This window comes from Nerophis ophidion, linkage group LG12 (genome assembly GCF_033978795.1).
Source record: "Nerophis ophidion isolate RoL-2023_Sa linkage group LG12, RoL_Noph_v1.0, whole genome shotgun sequence".
Lineage (NCBI taxonomy): Eukaryota > Metazoa > Chordata > Actinopteri > Syngnathiformes > Syngnathidae > Nerophis > Nerophis ophidion.
In genome coordinates, this window is record NC_084622.1 from 21363219 (window position 1) to 21379112 (window position 15894).

Below are 15894 nucleotides of genomic sequence, written 5' to 3' on the forward strand. Positions count from 1 at the left end.
ATTAACGTGGACCCCGACTTAAACAAGTTGAACAACTTATTCGGGTGTTACCATTTAGTAGTCAATTGTACGGAATATGTACTGTACTGTGCAATCTACTAATAAAAGTCCCAATCAATCAATCAATCAATCAAAACACGCAAGTAATTATGACATGTGGGCTCAACCGCTGTCTCGCCCAATGGTGCACTAATAGTGATGAGAAGCCAAACAATTATTGTAGCCATCAGTTTTTACATGGCATTGCATTGACTTGTGTATTTTCCTCTGCATTTAGATTGGTGAAGATGCCGCAGTCCATGCCCGAGTACGCCGTTGCGAGAAACTACTTGGACTTAATGGTCGAGCTTCCATGGAGCAAAAGCACTAAAGGTAAAAAAAAAAAAAAAAGTGAAATAATTAAAGGCCTGCTGAAAGCCACTACTACTGACCACGCAGTCTGATAGTTTATATATCAATGATGAAATATTAACATTGCAACACATGCCAATACGGCCTTTTTAGTTTACTAAATTTAATTTTAAATTTCCCGCGAGGTATCCTGTTGAAAACGTCGCGGTAGGATGACTCGTGCGTTTGACGTCTCGGGTTGTAGCGGACATTATTTTCCAGCCCGATCCAAGCTATAAGTAGTCTGCTTTAATCGCATAATTACACAGTATTCTGGACATCTGTGTTGCTGAATCTTTTGCAATTTGTTCAATTTATAATAGAGAAGTCAAAGAAGAAAGATGGAGGTGGGAAGCGGTGTATTGCGGCTGCCTTTAGCAAGGTGTTTCCTTGTTTAAAATTCCCGAAGATGAAGCTTCACTATTGATCAGAGCGGTCAAGCAAACATGGATCCCGACTACATGTCAACCGGCAGTTTTCAGTGAGAAAATTGTGGTAATAAGTCTCCTCTTACCGGAGACATCAGCAGAGCTTCCGTCCTGCTGCAGCTGCCGTGACTTACCTCAGAGACTCTGGCGTCAACACACCCGTGGACACACCCCTCCGACATTCAGGTACTATTTAATCTCACTAAAACACTAGTAACACAATAGGCAGATAAGGGATTTTCCAGAATTATCCTAGTAAATGTGTCTAATAACATCTGAATCGCTCCCACTGCAATCCCCCTTTTTTTTAATTACTTTTTTTCCCTAGTCCTTCACTCTGAATTTCCTCATCCACGAATCTTTCATCCTCGATCAAAATAATGAGGAAATTGTCGCTTTCTCGGTACAAATAGCTCTAGCTGCTGCTAGCTATGATTGTAAACAATGTTCAGATGTGAGGAGCTCCACAACCCGTCACGTCACGCGCACATCGTCTGCTACTTCCGGTACAGGCAAGGCTTTTTTTATTAGTGACCAAAAGTTGCGAACTTTATCGTGGATGTTCTCTACTAAATGCTTTCAGCAAAAATATGGCAATATCGCGAAATGATCAAGTATGACACATAGAATGGACCTGCTATCCCCGTTTAAATAAAAACATCTCATTTCAGTAGGCCTTCAAACGTCATCTTTGATTTAAAGGTGACCTGTTTTAAAAAAACTAATTTTAGTGTTTTTGTGTATTTGGGATCTGCATAAGTCTCTAAAATTTGAAATAAAAAATTGACAAAGTAGTGCCCTGCAAAAACTGAAATCTAAGTCAGATTAAATATCTCAAATGAGGGTGATATTTACTTAGTTTCTGTCTGATAAGGTAATTCTTCTCACTAAGCAGATTTTATGTTAGTGTGTTTTACTTGTTTTAAGGGTTTTGGTCCTAAATGATCTCAGTAACATATTACAGCTTGTTGCTGAGATTTGATGACCTATATTGAGTAAAAGATGCTTGAAACTAGAATATCAACTGTTGCAAAGCTGTGTCATCAACACTCACAAGTAGAAAATAACTTTTTTAAAGTAATCATTTCTTATTTCAAGCATGAAAAAAAAAATCATGACTTTGACACAATTGTGTCTCATAATTAAAACACATGCCAGCCAGATGGACTTTGCTGTTTTATTTTCAATTAAACAATAGAAAATACTGTATGTACTCATAAAGTAGTACAGTTGTTATTAGTGGGAATATACTTATTTTATAGTATTTTTGGGTTCATTGAGGTTAGCTAATTTTATTTGTTTTGGAAAGTCTTGACAAGCCACATTTTCTTTTTGTAGTCCAGTGCACTACAAAAAGTCAGTTTTCCAAAACAAGAAAAAAAATACAAAAAGGAGGGTTGTTTTATTTGAACTAATCAAAATTATCTGCCTATAGAACAAGAAAATGTGGCTTGTCAAGACTTTCCAAAACAAGTCAAATTAGCTAACCTAAATGAACTCAAAAATACCTTAAAATAAGTATATTCTCACTAATAACAAGTGCACTTTTCTTGGTAGAAAAAAAAAGTAGACCTTTTTGCTCAATATGTTGAAAAATATTGTTAAATTAAGTAAATGCTATTGCCATTATCTTGACATAAAGATATACGCTCGGCATTACGTGTCTTGAAACCAGCAAACTTACACTAAAAACTAATTTATTGTTCTTAATGGAAAAAGGTAACAAGGCAACCGCTTGTTACTTTCAGGGCCCCCTAGCCGCTCAGGTATATCATATGGTCTAAAAATGCATTTTCTCATCCGTAACATGATATCATCGCGCCAAGTGCGTACTCTTTCAGTCCACTAGTGCGCATATATACATGTATTTTTTTTTATTGTAATTTTGAAGAATTTTTTTGTATGTGCATGAACTGTTTCTGTTTAAAATTGTTTGAAATGTCACATGTTAAATGTTTAAATATTAACTGTCATTTTGCTGTGCTGTGCCAACTGTACTACTATATGAGTATGTGGTTTCTATTGTTTTCATTAGGGATGCACCGATTAATCTGTAACCGAATATATTCGGCCGAATGTGGCAAAAAAAGCCACATTCGGCCTTCGGTGGAATGAGTTAAAAACAAGGCCGAATAGTGGCGTGTGACGCAATTTTTGGACGCGGTGACGCAATCAACCAACGTGCAGTGACGCGGTGACGTTGGGATATGTTGTGTACCTGTATAAGTGTATGAGGTTACAAGCACACACCTATTGAGATTTAGTGGGGCCTCTGTTTACATTATTAGCCTGTTGTGTAGGCTACCTGTATAAGTGTAAGAGGTTACAAGCACACACTTAATTGAGATTTACTTGAGCCTTCTGTTTACATTATTAGCATATCTACTGTGGCTAAGCAGACTTTTGCCAAAAGGACAATTCATTTGTTGTGGGTTTATCCACTTTAATGCACTTTATTTTTTTTTTTGAATGCATGTTTTGTTTGAAGGCCTAATATAAATGAAAGACTTTGTGCTTTTTTTGAAAAGCAAAGGCTACTGGATTATTAAAAAAATGTCAATATTCAATAAAAAATTACTTTATTTGAAAAACATGTCTAAATATTTATTCTGGGCTATTTATGCAATATTAAAAAACATTGTGAGAAACTGCAGTCATTATTCGGTATTCTGCCTTCGGCCAAGCGTTTAAATTTTATTCGGCTTTGGCTTCGACCACAAATTTTCATTTCGGTGCATCCCTAGTTTTCATCCATCCATCCATTTCTACCGCTTATTCCCTTTGGGGTCGCGGGGGGGTCGCTGGTGCCTTTCTCAGCTTCAGTCGGGCGGAAGGCGGGGTATTGTTTCATTGAAAATAAATCAGCAAAGTCTATTTGACTGTCATCTGTTTTAATTATGAGACACAATTGTGTCAAAGTCATGATTTTTCTATTCCATGCTTGAAATGAAAAAATTATTACTTTAAAAAAGTAGTTTTATACTTGTGAGTGTTGATGACACAGCTTTGCAACAGTTGGTATTCTAGTGCAGGGGTAACCAACCTTTTTGAAACCAAGAGCTACTTCTTGGGTACTGATTAATGCGAAGAGCTACCAGTTTTATACACACTTAAATAAATTGCCAGAAATAGCCAATTTGCTCAATTTACCTTTAACTTTATGTTATTATTACTAATTCATGATATTTATCTTTGTGGAAACACTGATCATCTTAATGATTTCTAACAACAAATATACATAGAAACAGATAAATATCAATATACAAGACTTTATTTTTATATTTTCTCTAAGTGCACATTTTTCAAATTTAACATTTTCAAATGATCACTTCTAAGACAGTCTAGTGCAGGGGTGTCAAACTCAAATACAGAGTGGGCCAAAATTTTAAACGGAACATAGCCGCGGGCCAAGGTTGAACAAATTAACCTTTTAATATGGACCCAAACAAGTTTTGCATTAAATATTGAACAAGCAAGGCTTATATAACTTTAGTGACGTGCAAAATCCAGTTTCAAACAATAATAATAATAATTTAAAAAATATAAATGGCAAATCAAATAAAATTTAAATAAAAATGTTATGCCTTTTTTTCTACTCTCACTATTATGTTAGATCCACTATGGACTGGACTCTCACTATTATGTTAGATCCACTATGGACTGGACTCTCACTATTATGTTAGATCCACTATGGACTGTACTCTCACACTATTATGTTAGATCCACTATGAACTGGACTTTCACTATTATGTTAGATCCACTATGGACTGGACTCTCACTATTATGTTAGATCCACTATGGACTGGACTCTCACACTGTTATGCTAGATCCACTATGGACTGGACTCTTCACTATTATGTTAGATCCACTATGGACTGGACTCTCACTATTATGTTGGATCCACTATGGCAGGGGTAGGGAACCTATGGCTCTAAAGCCATATGTGGCTCTTTTGATGACTACACCTGGCTCTCAGATAAATCTTATCTGACATTGCTTAAAAATAACGTTGAAAAAATAAAACATTCTAATGCATCTTAAACCATCCATCTGGTTTCTACCTCACCTGTTCAAGAAGTTGCATTAATGATAAGAAGTATTTTATTTATTGTTGCTTAGCTTCAGAATAAAAATGTTATTAAAACGAATAAGGGACTTATTATCATCTAAAAATGTTGGTCTTACTTAAAAATGCACGCATTTAGTTGTATTCAGTGTAAAAACAAAATGTGTGTATATATATATATATATATATATATATATATATATATATATATATATATATATATATATATATATATATATATATATATAGCTCTCACGGAAATACTTTTAAAAATATTTGGCTTGTATGGCTTTCTCATCCAAAAAGGTTCCCGACCCCTAACTATGGACTGAACTCTCACTATTATGTTAGATCCACTATGGACTGGACTCTCACACTATTATGCTAGATCCACTATGGACTGGACTCTCACTATTATGTTAGATCCACTATGGACTGGACTCTCACTATTATGTTAGATCCACTATGGACTGGACTCTCACTATTATGTTAGATCCACTATGGACTGGACTCTCACTATTATGTTAGATCCACTATGGACTGGACTCTCACTATTATGTTAAATCCACTATGGACTGGACTCTCTCTATTATGTTAGATCCACTATAGATAGATGGATAGATGGATAGTACTTTATTGATTCCTTCAGGAAAATTAAAATTCCAGCAGCAGTGTACAGAGTTGAGATCAATTTAAAGAAAAAAGTAAAAAGTAAATAATGGGGGTTTAAATGGAAACAAAATAGAGAAATATTACGAAAAGAATAAAAACAATGGGAATAACAATATAACAGTAAAATAAGAATATAACAAGACAAAGTAGGCAGTATTGACCATGTTATGAAAAACGTATTGCACTGTTAATGTTTTGCATCCCCTGTCATCCTAATACCCCCCGTCCCCCGTCCCAGAGAGGAGTTTTACAGTCTAATGGCGTGTGGGACAAAGGAGTTCTTGAGTCTATTAGTCCTGCACTTGGGATGAAGCAATCTAGCACTGAACAGGCTCCTCTGGCTACTGATAACGCTATGCAGAGGGTGACTGGCATCATCCAGGATGCTCACTAGTTTGTCAACAGTCCTCTTCTCTGCCACCGTCACCAGTGAGTCCAGTTTCATTCCGATTGTAGAACCGGCCCGCCTGATCAGTTTCTCAAGTCTGGAGCTGTCCTTCTTAGTTGTACTGTAGACTGGACTATCACTATAATGTTGGATCCACTATGGACTGGAATCTCACTATTATGTTAAATCCACTATGGACTCTCACTATTATGTTGGATCCGCTATGGACTGGACTCTCACTATTATGTTAGATCCACTATGGACTGGACTCTCACTATTATGTTGGATCCACTATGGCAGGGGTAGGGAACCTATGGCTCTAAAGCCATATGTGGCTCTTTTGATGACTACACCTGGCTCTCAGATAAATCTTATCTGACATTGCTTAAAAATAACGTTGAAAAAATAAAACATTCTCATGCATTTTAAACCATCCATCTGGTTTCTACCTCACCTGTTCAAGAAGTTGCATTAATGATAAGAAGTATTTTATTTATTGTTGCTTAGCTTCAGAATAAAAATGTTATTAAAACGAATAAGAGACTTATTATCATCTAAAAATGTTGGTCTTACTTAAAAATGCACGCATTTAGTTGTATTCCGTGTAAAAAAAAAATATGTGTATATATATATATATATATATATACACACACACATACACATATATGTATATACAAACACACACACATATATATATATATATATATATATATATATATATATATATATATATATACATATATATATATATATATATACATATATATATATATATATATATATATATATATATATATATATATATATATATATATACATATATACATATATATATATAGCTCTCACGGAAATACTTTTAAAAATATTTGGCTTGTATGGCTTTCTCATCCAAAAAGGTTCCCGACCCCTAACTATGAACTGAACTCTCACTATTATGTTAGATCCACTATGGACTGGACTCTCACACTATTATGCTAGATCCACTATGGACTGGACTCTCACTATTATGTTAGATCCACTATGGACTGGACTCTCACTATTATGTTAGATCCACTATGGACTGGACTCTCACTATTATGTTAGATCCACTATGGACTGGACTCTCACTATTATGTTAGATCCACTATGGACTGGACTCTCACTATTATGTTAAATCCACTATGGACTGGACTCTCACTATTATGTTAGATCCACTATAGATAGATAGATAGATAGATAGTACTTTATTGATTCCTTCAGGAGAGTTCCTTCAGGAAAATTAAAATTCCAGCAGCAGTGTACAGAGTTGAGATCAATTTAAAGAAAAAAGTAAAAAGTAAATAATGGGGGTTTAAATGGAAACAAAATAGAGAAATATTACGAAAAGAATAAAAACAATGGGAATAACAATATAACAGTAAAATAAGAATATAACAAGACAAAGTAGGCAGTATTGACCATGTTATGAAAAACGTATTGCACTGTTAATGTTTTGCATCCCCTGTCATCCTAATACCCCCCGTCCCCCGTCCCAGAGAGGAGTTGTACAGTCTAACGGCGTGTGGGACAAAGGAGTTCTTGAGTCTATTAGTCCTGCACTTGGGATGAAGCAATCTAGCACTGAACAGGCTCCTCTGGCTACTGATAACGCTATGCAGAGGGTGACTGGCATCATCCAGGATGCTCACTAGTTTGTCAACAGTCCTCTTCTCTGCCACCGTCACCAGTGAGTCCAGTTTCATTCCGATTGTAGAACCGGCCCGCCTGATCAGTTTCTCAAGTCTGGAGCTGTCCTTCTTAGATGTACTGTAGACTGGACTATCACTATAATGTTGGATCCACTATGGACTGGAATCTCACTATTATGTTAAATCCACTATGGACTCTCACTATTATGTTGGATCCGCTATGGACTGGACTCTCACTATTATGTTAGATCCACTATGGACTGGACTCTCACTATTATGTTGGATCCGCTATGGACTGGACTCTCACTATTATGTTAAATCCACTATGGACTGGACTCTCACTATCATGTTGGATCCACTATGGACTGGACTCTAACTATTATGTTAGATCCACTATGGACTGGACTCTCACTATTATGTTAGATCCACTATGGACTGGACTTTCACTATTATGTTAGATCCACTATGGACTGGACTCTCACTATTATGTTAGATCCACTATGGACTGGACTCTCATTATCATGTTAGATCCACTATGGACTGGAATCTCATTATTATGTTAGATCCACTATGGACTGGACTCTCACTATTATGTTAGATCCATTATGGACTGGACTCTCACTATTATGTTAGATCCACAATGGACGGGACTCTCACTATTATGTTAGATCCACTATGGACTGTACTCTCACACTATTATGTTAGATCCACTATGAACTGGACTCTCACTATTATGTTAGATCCACTATGGACTGGACTCTCACTATTATGTTAGATCCACTATGGATTGGACTCTCACACTGTTATGCTAGATCCACTATGGATTGGACTCTAACTATTATGTTGGATCCACTATGGCAGGGGTAGGGAACCTATGGCTCTAGAGCCATATGTGGCTCTTTTGATGACTACACCTGGCTCTCAGATAAATCTTATCTGACATTGCTTAAAAATAACGTTGAAAAAATAAAACATTCTCATGTATTTTAAACCATCCATCTGGTTTCTACCTCACCTGTTCAAGAAGTTGCATTAATGATAAGAAGTATTTTATTTATTGTTGCTTAGCTTCAGAATAAAAATGTTATTAAAACGAATAAGAGACTTATTATCATCTAAAAATGTTGGTCTTACTTAAAAATGCACGCATTTAGTTGTATTCAGTGTAAAAAAAAAAGTGTATGTATATATATATATATATATATATATATATATATATATATATATATACACACATACACATATATGTATATACAAACACATATATATATATATATATATATATATATATATATATAAATAGCTCTCACGGAAATACTTTTAAAAATATTTGGCTTGTATGGCTTTCTCATCCAAAAAGGTTCCCGACCCCTAACTATGGACTGAACTCTCACTATTATGTTAGATCCACAATGGACTGGACTCTCACACTATTATGCTAGATCCACTATGGACTGGACTCTCACTATTATGTTAGATCCACTATGGACTGGACTCTCATTATCATGTTAGATCCACTATGGACTGGAATCTCATTATTATGTTAGATCCACTATGGACTGGACTCCCACTATTATTTTAGATCCACTATGGACTGGACTGTCACTATTATGTTAGATCCACTATGGACTGGACTCTCACTATTATGTTAAATCCACTATGGACTGGACTCTCACTATTATGTTAGATCCACTATAGACTGGACTATCACTATAATGTTAGATCCACTATGGACTGGAATCTCACTATTATGTTAAATCCACTATGGACTCTCACTATTATGTTGGATCCGCTATGGACTGGACTCTCACTATTATGTTAGATCCACTATGGACTGGACTCTCACTATCATGTTGGATCCACTATGGACTGGACTCTCACTATTATGTTAGATCCAATATGGACTGGACTCTCACTATTATGTTAGATCCACTATGGACTGGACTCTCACTATTATGTTAGACCCACTATGGACTGGACTCTTATGATTATGTTGGCTACCCTATGGACTGGACTCTTACTATTATGTTAGATCCACTATGAACTGGAATCACATTATTATGTTAGATCCACTATGGACTGGACTCTCACTATTATGTTAGATCCACAATGGACGGGACTCTCACTATTATGTTAGATCCACTATGGACTGTACTCTCACACTATTATGTTTGATCCACTATGAACTGGACTCTCACTATTATGTTAGATCCACTATGGACTGGACTCTCACTATTATGTTAGATCCACTATGGACTGGACTCTCACACTGTTATGCTAGATCCACTATGGACTGGACTCTTCACTATTATGTTAGATCCACTATGGACTGGACTCTCACTATTATGTTGGATCCACTATGGCAGGGTAGGGAACCTATGGCTCTAGAGCCATATGTGGCTCTTTTGATGACTACACCTGGCTCTCAGATAAATCTTATCTGACATTGCTTAAAAATAACGTTGAAAAAATAAAACATTCTCATGCATTTTAAACCATCCATCTGGTTTCTACCTCACCTGTTCAAGAAGTTGCATTAATGATAAGAAGTATTTTATTTATTGTTGCTTAGCTTCAGAATAAAAATGTTATTAAAACGAATAAGAGACTTATTATCATCTAAAAATGTTGGTCTTACTTAAAAATGCACGCGTTTAGTTGTATTCAGTGTAAAAAAAAAATGTGTATATATATATATATATACACATACACATATATGTATATACAAACACATATATATATATATATATATATATATATATATATATATATATATATATATATATATATATTTATATATATATATATAAATAGCTCTCACGGAAATACTTTTAAAAATATTTGGCTTGTATGGCTTTCTCATCCAAAAAGGTTCCCGACCCCTAACTATGGACTGAACTCTCACTAATATGTTAGATCCACTATGGACTGGACTCTCACACTATTATGCTAGATCCACTATGGACTGGACTCTCACTATTATGTTAGATCCACTATGGACTGGACTCTCACTATTATGTTAGATCCACTATGGACTGGGCTCTCACTATTATGTTAGATCCACTATGGACTGGACTCTCACTATAATGTTAGATCCGCGATGGACTGGACTCTCACTATTATGTTAGATCCACTATGGACTGGACTCTGGCTAATATGTTAGATCCACTATGGACTGGACTCTCACTATTATGTTGGATCCACTATGGACTGGACTCTCACTATTATGTTAGATCCACTATGGACTGGACTCCCTCTATTATGTTAGATCCACTTTGGACTGGACTCTCACTATTATGTTAGATCCGCGATGGACTGGACTCTCACTATTATGTTAGATCCACTATGGACTGGACTCTCACTATTATGTTAGATCCACTATGGACTGGACTCTCACTATTATGTTGGATCCACTATGGACTGGACTCTCACTATTATGTTAGATCCACTATGGACTGGACTCCCTCTATTATGTTAGATCCACTTTGGACTGGACTGTCACTATTATGTTAGATCAACTATGGACTGGATTTTTACAATATTATGTTAGACCCACTCGACGTCCATTGCATCCGGTCTCCCCTGGGGGAGTGGGGGGTTCCCCAAGATCTGCGGTCCTCTCCAAGGTTTCTCATAATCATTCACATTGACATCCCACTGGGTTGTGAGTTTTTCTTTGCCCTTATGTGAGAACTGAACTAAGAAGGTCATTGTGGCTTGTGCAGCCCTTTGAGACACTTGTGATTTAGGGCTACGTGTATATAAATAAACTGATTGATTCATAATATCTTACAGAGATCATTTAGGACCAAAACCCTTAAAACAAGTAAAACACTCTAACATAAAATCTGCTTAGTGAGAAGAATGATCTTATCAGACAGAAAATAAGCAAATACCGCCGTTATTTGAGATATTTTATCTTACTTAGATTTCAGTTTTTGCAGTGTAGAAATAAATATTCTTCTGGTCTCATGCAGGGGTTTCTCTCTCAATACTGCCAAAGTTCAATTTCAACCTCGTGGAAATGCATTCATTTCAATTTAAGATGATTTCTTTCCGTAGTATTATTTAGAGCTTTTTCTCCTAACAAAATGACCGCTCCTTTTCACTCGCTGTTCTACAGATTGCTTGGATATCCGAGCTGCCCGTACTTTGCTGGATAATGATCATTATGCAATGGACAAGCTGAAGAGACGCGTGTTGGAGTATCTGGCTGTTCGGCAGCTCAAAGCCTCACTGAAGGTTCCTTTCTCTAAATGACTTTGTGAATTACTGCCTGTTTGAACGCCAGCTTAGAAATGACTAAATCTTTGGGTTTGTTGCCAGGGCCCCATCCTTTGCTTTGTTGGACCACCGGGAGTCGGTAAGACCAGCGTGGGGCGCTCCATCGCGAGGACTCTTGGTAGAGAGTTCCACCGCATTGCTCTTGGCGGCGTTTGTGACCAATCGGACATCCGAGGACACAGGTATGTTTGTTTAGGAGTGCACTTTTTAATGCCACATACCAGCTGGGTATCATTTGGTTTGAAATAAAGGTAATGCATGAACAAAACAATCATCAAATTTAGTCGGTCAACGATATCATGTCAACGCTATTGTCATGATCCCTGGACCGGATCATGTTTTTGTTATGTTCTGTTATTTTGGACTCCCTTAGTTCCTGTTTTGTGCACTTTTGGGTTTGTTTTTGGTTTCTATGGGGATTAATTAGGTTCACCTGCCTCTGATTAGTGGCACGCTCGCCTGTTGTCGACCACTAATCAGAGAGCTATTTATTCACCTCTCTTGCCACACTCGTCCTGGTTTCATTGTTTTGCTGTACGCAACCTGCTATGAATAAATCATGTTCCTACCTGCAAGTCCTGTCCGGAGTGATGCGTTTGCATCCCGGGGGAACAAACCTCGCAGCAAGCTGCGACCCCCTACCCTTTTCCTCTTGTCATAGTTCAAATGTTATTTTTCCCCCAGACGTACTTATGTAGGCAGCATGCCGGGACGCATCATCAATGGTTTAAAGACAGCGGCGGTCAATAATCCAGTCTTCCTTCTGGATGAAGTGGACAAACTGGGGAAGAGCCTGCAAGGAGATCCTGCAGCTGCGCTGCTGGAGGTCAGCCTTTCTTTCATCCCTCATGAAACTCTGTCATTGCGCATGGAGATAAATGCCATGTCAGCGTTGGCCTTTAGGAAGCTGTTAGTATTAGGGATGTCCCGATACAACTTTTTCACTTCCGATACGATACCGATATTGTAGCCTTGAGTATTTGCCGATACCGATATCAATACGATACGATGTAGGCACGAATCATACATATATTTATTCCTTATTTTGTTTTGTAGAATGTTAGAAAAGGCTTGATAAAGTGATGTTATTGTTACTGATGTTGTAGTGTTAAAACAGAAAACAATAGTCAGCAAGAGTAGGTATAGGAAAAACTGACCCATTTATTATTAACCAATTGGTTACATAAATTTTAACCTTCAACATAAGAGTATTACCTCAACAAATCCAATAAAAACAAAATGTTATATTTAAAGTGCAAAATAACCACTAATACCAACATAATTATACAATTGAATAGAATAAATTAAAAATAAATTAGAAGACCCTGAAAAATAACCTAAATAAATCCAATAAAAAAAACAAAAAACGTTTTAAAGTGCAAACAATTCAAGTTCACTTCAGTAATCTTTTTACTGTCAGCATATGTTGGAAACAACTGTGGGCAGGGACAAAAAACACAAAAACAACACAATATTGTCCACTGTCCAACTGCTCTAAATTAAGAGTTCACAGCTCCAGTTTCACTGACTGACTATGCCCAAAACAATGTAGTAATTACTCTTAGTCTTCACTGAAGAATAGTGTAAACACAATAAACATATCATTCTAATAGCAAGAGCATAAAACAAATAATAATCAGTCAGTGCTGACTACCCTTACTACTACTCCTCCTCCTCCTTCTCCACTTTCTGCAGTCCGAGCATAATGTGGAGATTTTTTTTTAAGAAGATAAGCATTTCAGCATGCTGTGCTGTCAGCCTGCTCCTGTGCTCCTCAATGATAATTGACGCTGTGCTGAAGAGCCTTTCACTCTCCACACTTGTGCAGGGAGACAGCGGACGATGGTCTGAGCTCCAGATTTCTGTGGTGAAGCTTATAGCGTTTGCCTTCTCCACGTGTGCGGCAATACACTTTTTAACCTCTTCGTGCATCTGGGGTATAGTTTTGTCTACAATGTAGTGGCGGTTAGGAATAATGTAGCGAGGATCGAGGTGCTCCTTTAAGCGTTTAAACCCGACATTACTCACCACCGACAGGGGCTGGTCATCAAGCACAATAAACTGGGCTATCTTTTCTGTTATGGCCATTGCCTTTTTGTTGTACCGTGGTAGTCTGTCACGTCTTGCAAAGCTTTCGGCCAGCGTGGGTTGCTGAAGCGAGCCAGAGGTGTGTAGCTTTGCCTTGCTGCTCTCGCGAAAATCCTCATGTTCTTTTTTGTGGTGTTTTTTCAAATATGCGATGAGGTTGCCTGTATTGAACCTTCCCGGTTCTGTCCCTCCACGGGACACTTGCGCCTGACAAATGGTGCATTTAGCGCCAACGTCTTTGTCCGAGTTTAAGTTAAAATACTTCCACACAGCCGACATCACTACACTTTGCTGAGCACACGCGTTGTCGTTGTTGTGATCACGTTGGCTGTGCATGCTGGATCAGAGACGCTCTTCTTCCGCGGCCGCCACCAACGTTAATTAAGGGGCATTGCCGCCACCTACTGTGTTGGAGTGTGATCAAACCAGTCACCTATTATAGAAGTGCTGCAGCGGAAAATGGACAGCTTATATCGGAGTTTTTAGATTCAGTCCGATAAAATCCGATATTCACTTTTTTGGCTAATATCGGACCGATTTCCGATATCAATATCGGATCGGGACATCCCTAGTTAGTATATTTTTTTTCTCGAAATGTTGTCCCTTAAGGTGCTGGACCCGGAGCAGAACCACAGCTTCACGGACCATTATCTCAACGTGGCATTTGATCTCTCTCAAGTGCTGTTTATTGCCACCGCCAACACCACAGCCTCCATCCCTCCCGCCCTGCTGGACAGAATGGAAGTGCTGCAGGTGCCCGGTGAGTTGAGCTCCAAACATTTCTAGTTGATTAAAGGCCTACTGAAATTAGATTTTCTTATTTAAACGGGGATAGCATGTCCATTCTATGTGTCATACTTGATAATTTCGCAATATTGCCATATTTTTGCTGAAAGGATTTAGTAGAGAACATCGATGATAAAGTTCGCAACTTTTGGTCGCTAATAAAAAAGCCTTGCCTGTACCGGAAGTAGCAGACGATGTGCTCGTGACGTCACCGGTGTGAGGGCTCCTCACATCCTCGCATTGTTTATAATGTGAGCCACCTGCAGTAAGAGCTATTCGGACCGAGAAAGCGACAATTTCCCCATTAATTTGAGGGAGTATGAAAGATTTGTGGATGAGGAAAGTGAGAGTGAAGCACAAAAAAAAAAAAAAAAGAAAAGGCGACTGCTCCAGGCAGCGGCAGTGGGAGAGTTTCAGATGTAACTAGACACATTTACCAGGATAATTCTGGAAAATCCCTTATCTGCTTATTGTGTTAATAGTATTTTAGTGACATTATGAAGTCATAACTGAAAGTTGGAGGGCTGCGGTGAACGCCAGTGTCTCTGAGAGAAGCCAAGGAGCCAAGATCACAGCTGCCTTTTTGAGCTGCAGGATGAGGTCGCGTAATCCACTGAAGTCTCCGGTAAGAGCCGACTTTATACCACAATTTTCCCATCCAAAAACTTGCTGGTTGACGTAGAGAAACATGTTTGCTTGACCGCTCTGTGTTAAAGCTTCACAATAAACAAAGAAACACCGGCTGTGTTTCGGTGCTAAAGGCAGCTGCAATCCACCGATTTCCACCAACAGCATTCTTATTTGACATCTCCGTTATTTATTGAACAAATTGCAAAAGATTGAGCAACACAGATGTCCAAACTACTGTGTAATTATGCGATGATAAGAGACGGACGGATGGATGGATGGATGATTGTGTCTTTAGTGGTGTAGAACTCATCTCCAACGAGTGAAAGACAGAACCCACCGCAATCCACGATTAATGTTACATATAGAGATGTACGATGATGGCTTTTTTGCCGATATCCGATATTGTCCAACTCTTAATTAACCATTCCGATATCAACCGATACCGATATATACAGTCGTGGAATTAACACATTATTGTGCCTAATTTTGTTGTGA

General features: G+C 37.7%; 1 protein-coding gene across 1 annotated transcript in view; it reads left to right on the forward strand.

Moving 5' to 3' along the window:
• lonp2 (lon peptidase 2, peroxisomal) overlaps positions 1 to 15894 on the forward strand; it is a 105165-nt gene that overhangs the window by 39574 nt on the left and 49697 nt on the right. Inside the window, exons 7-11 of the mRNA XM_061917072.1 lie at positions 278 to 372; positions 11735 to 11853; positions 11938 to 12077; positions 12580 to 12721; positions 14593 to 14743. Of these exons, the coding sequence (XP_061773056.1) occupies positions 278 to 372; positions 11735 to 11853; positions 11938 to 12077; positions 12580 to 12721; positions 14593 to 14743 (647 nt within the window). The remainder of the gene's footprint in view (positions 1 to 277; positions 373 to 11734; positions 11854 to 11937; positions 12078 to 12579; positions 12722 to 14592; positions 14744 to 15894) is intronic.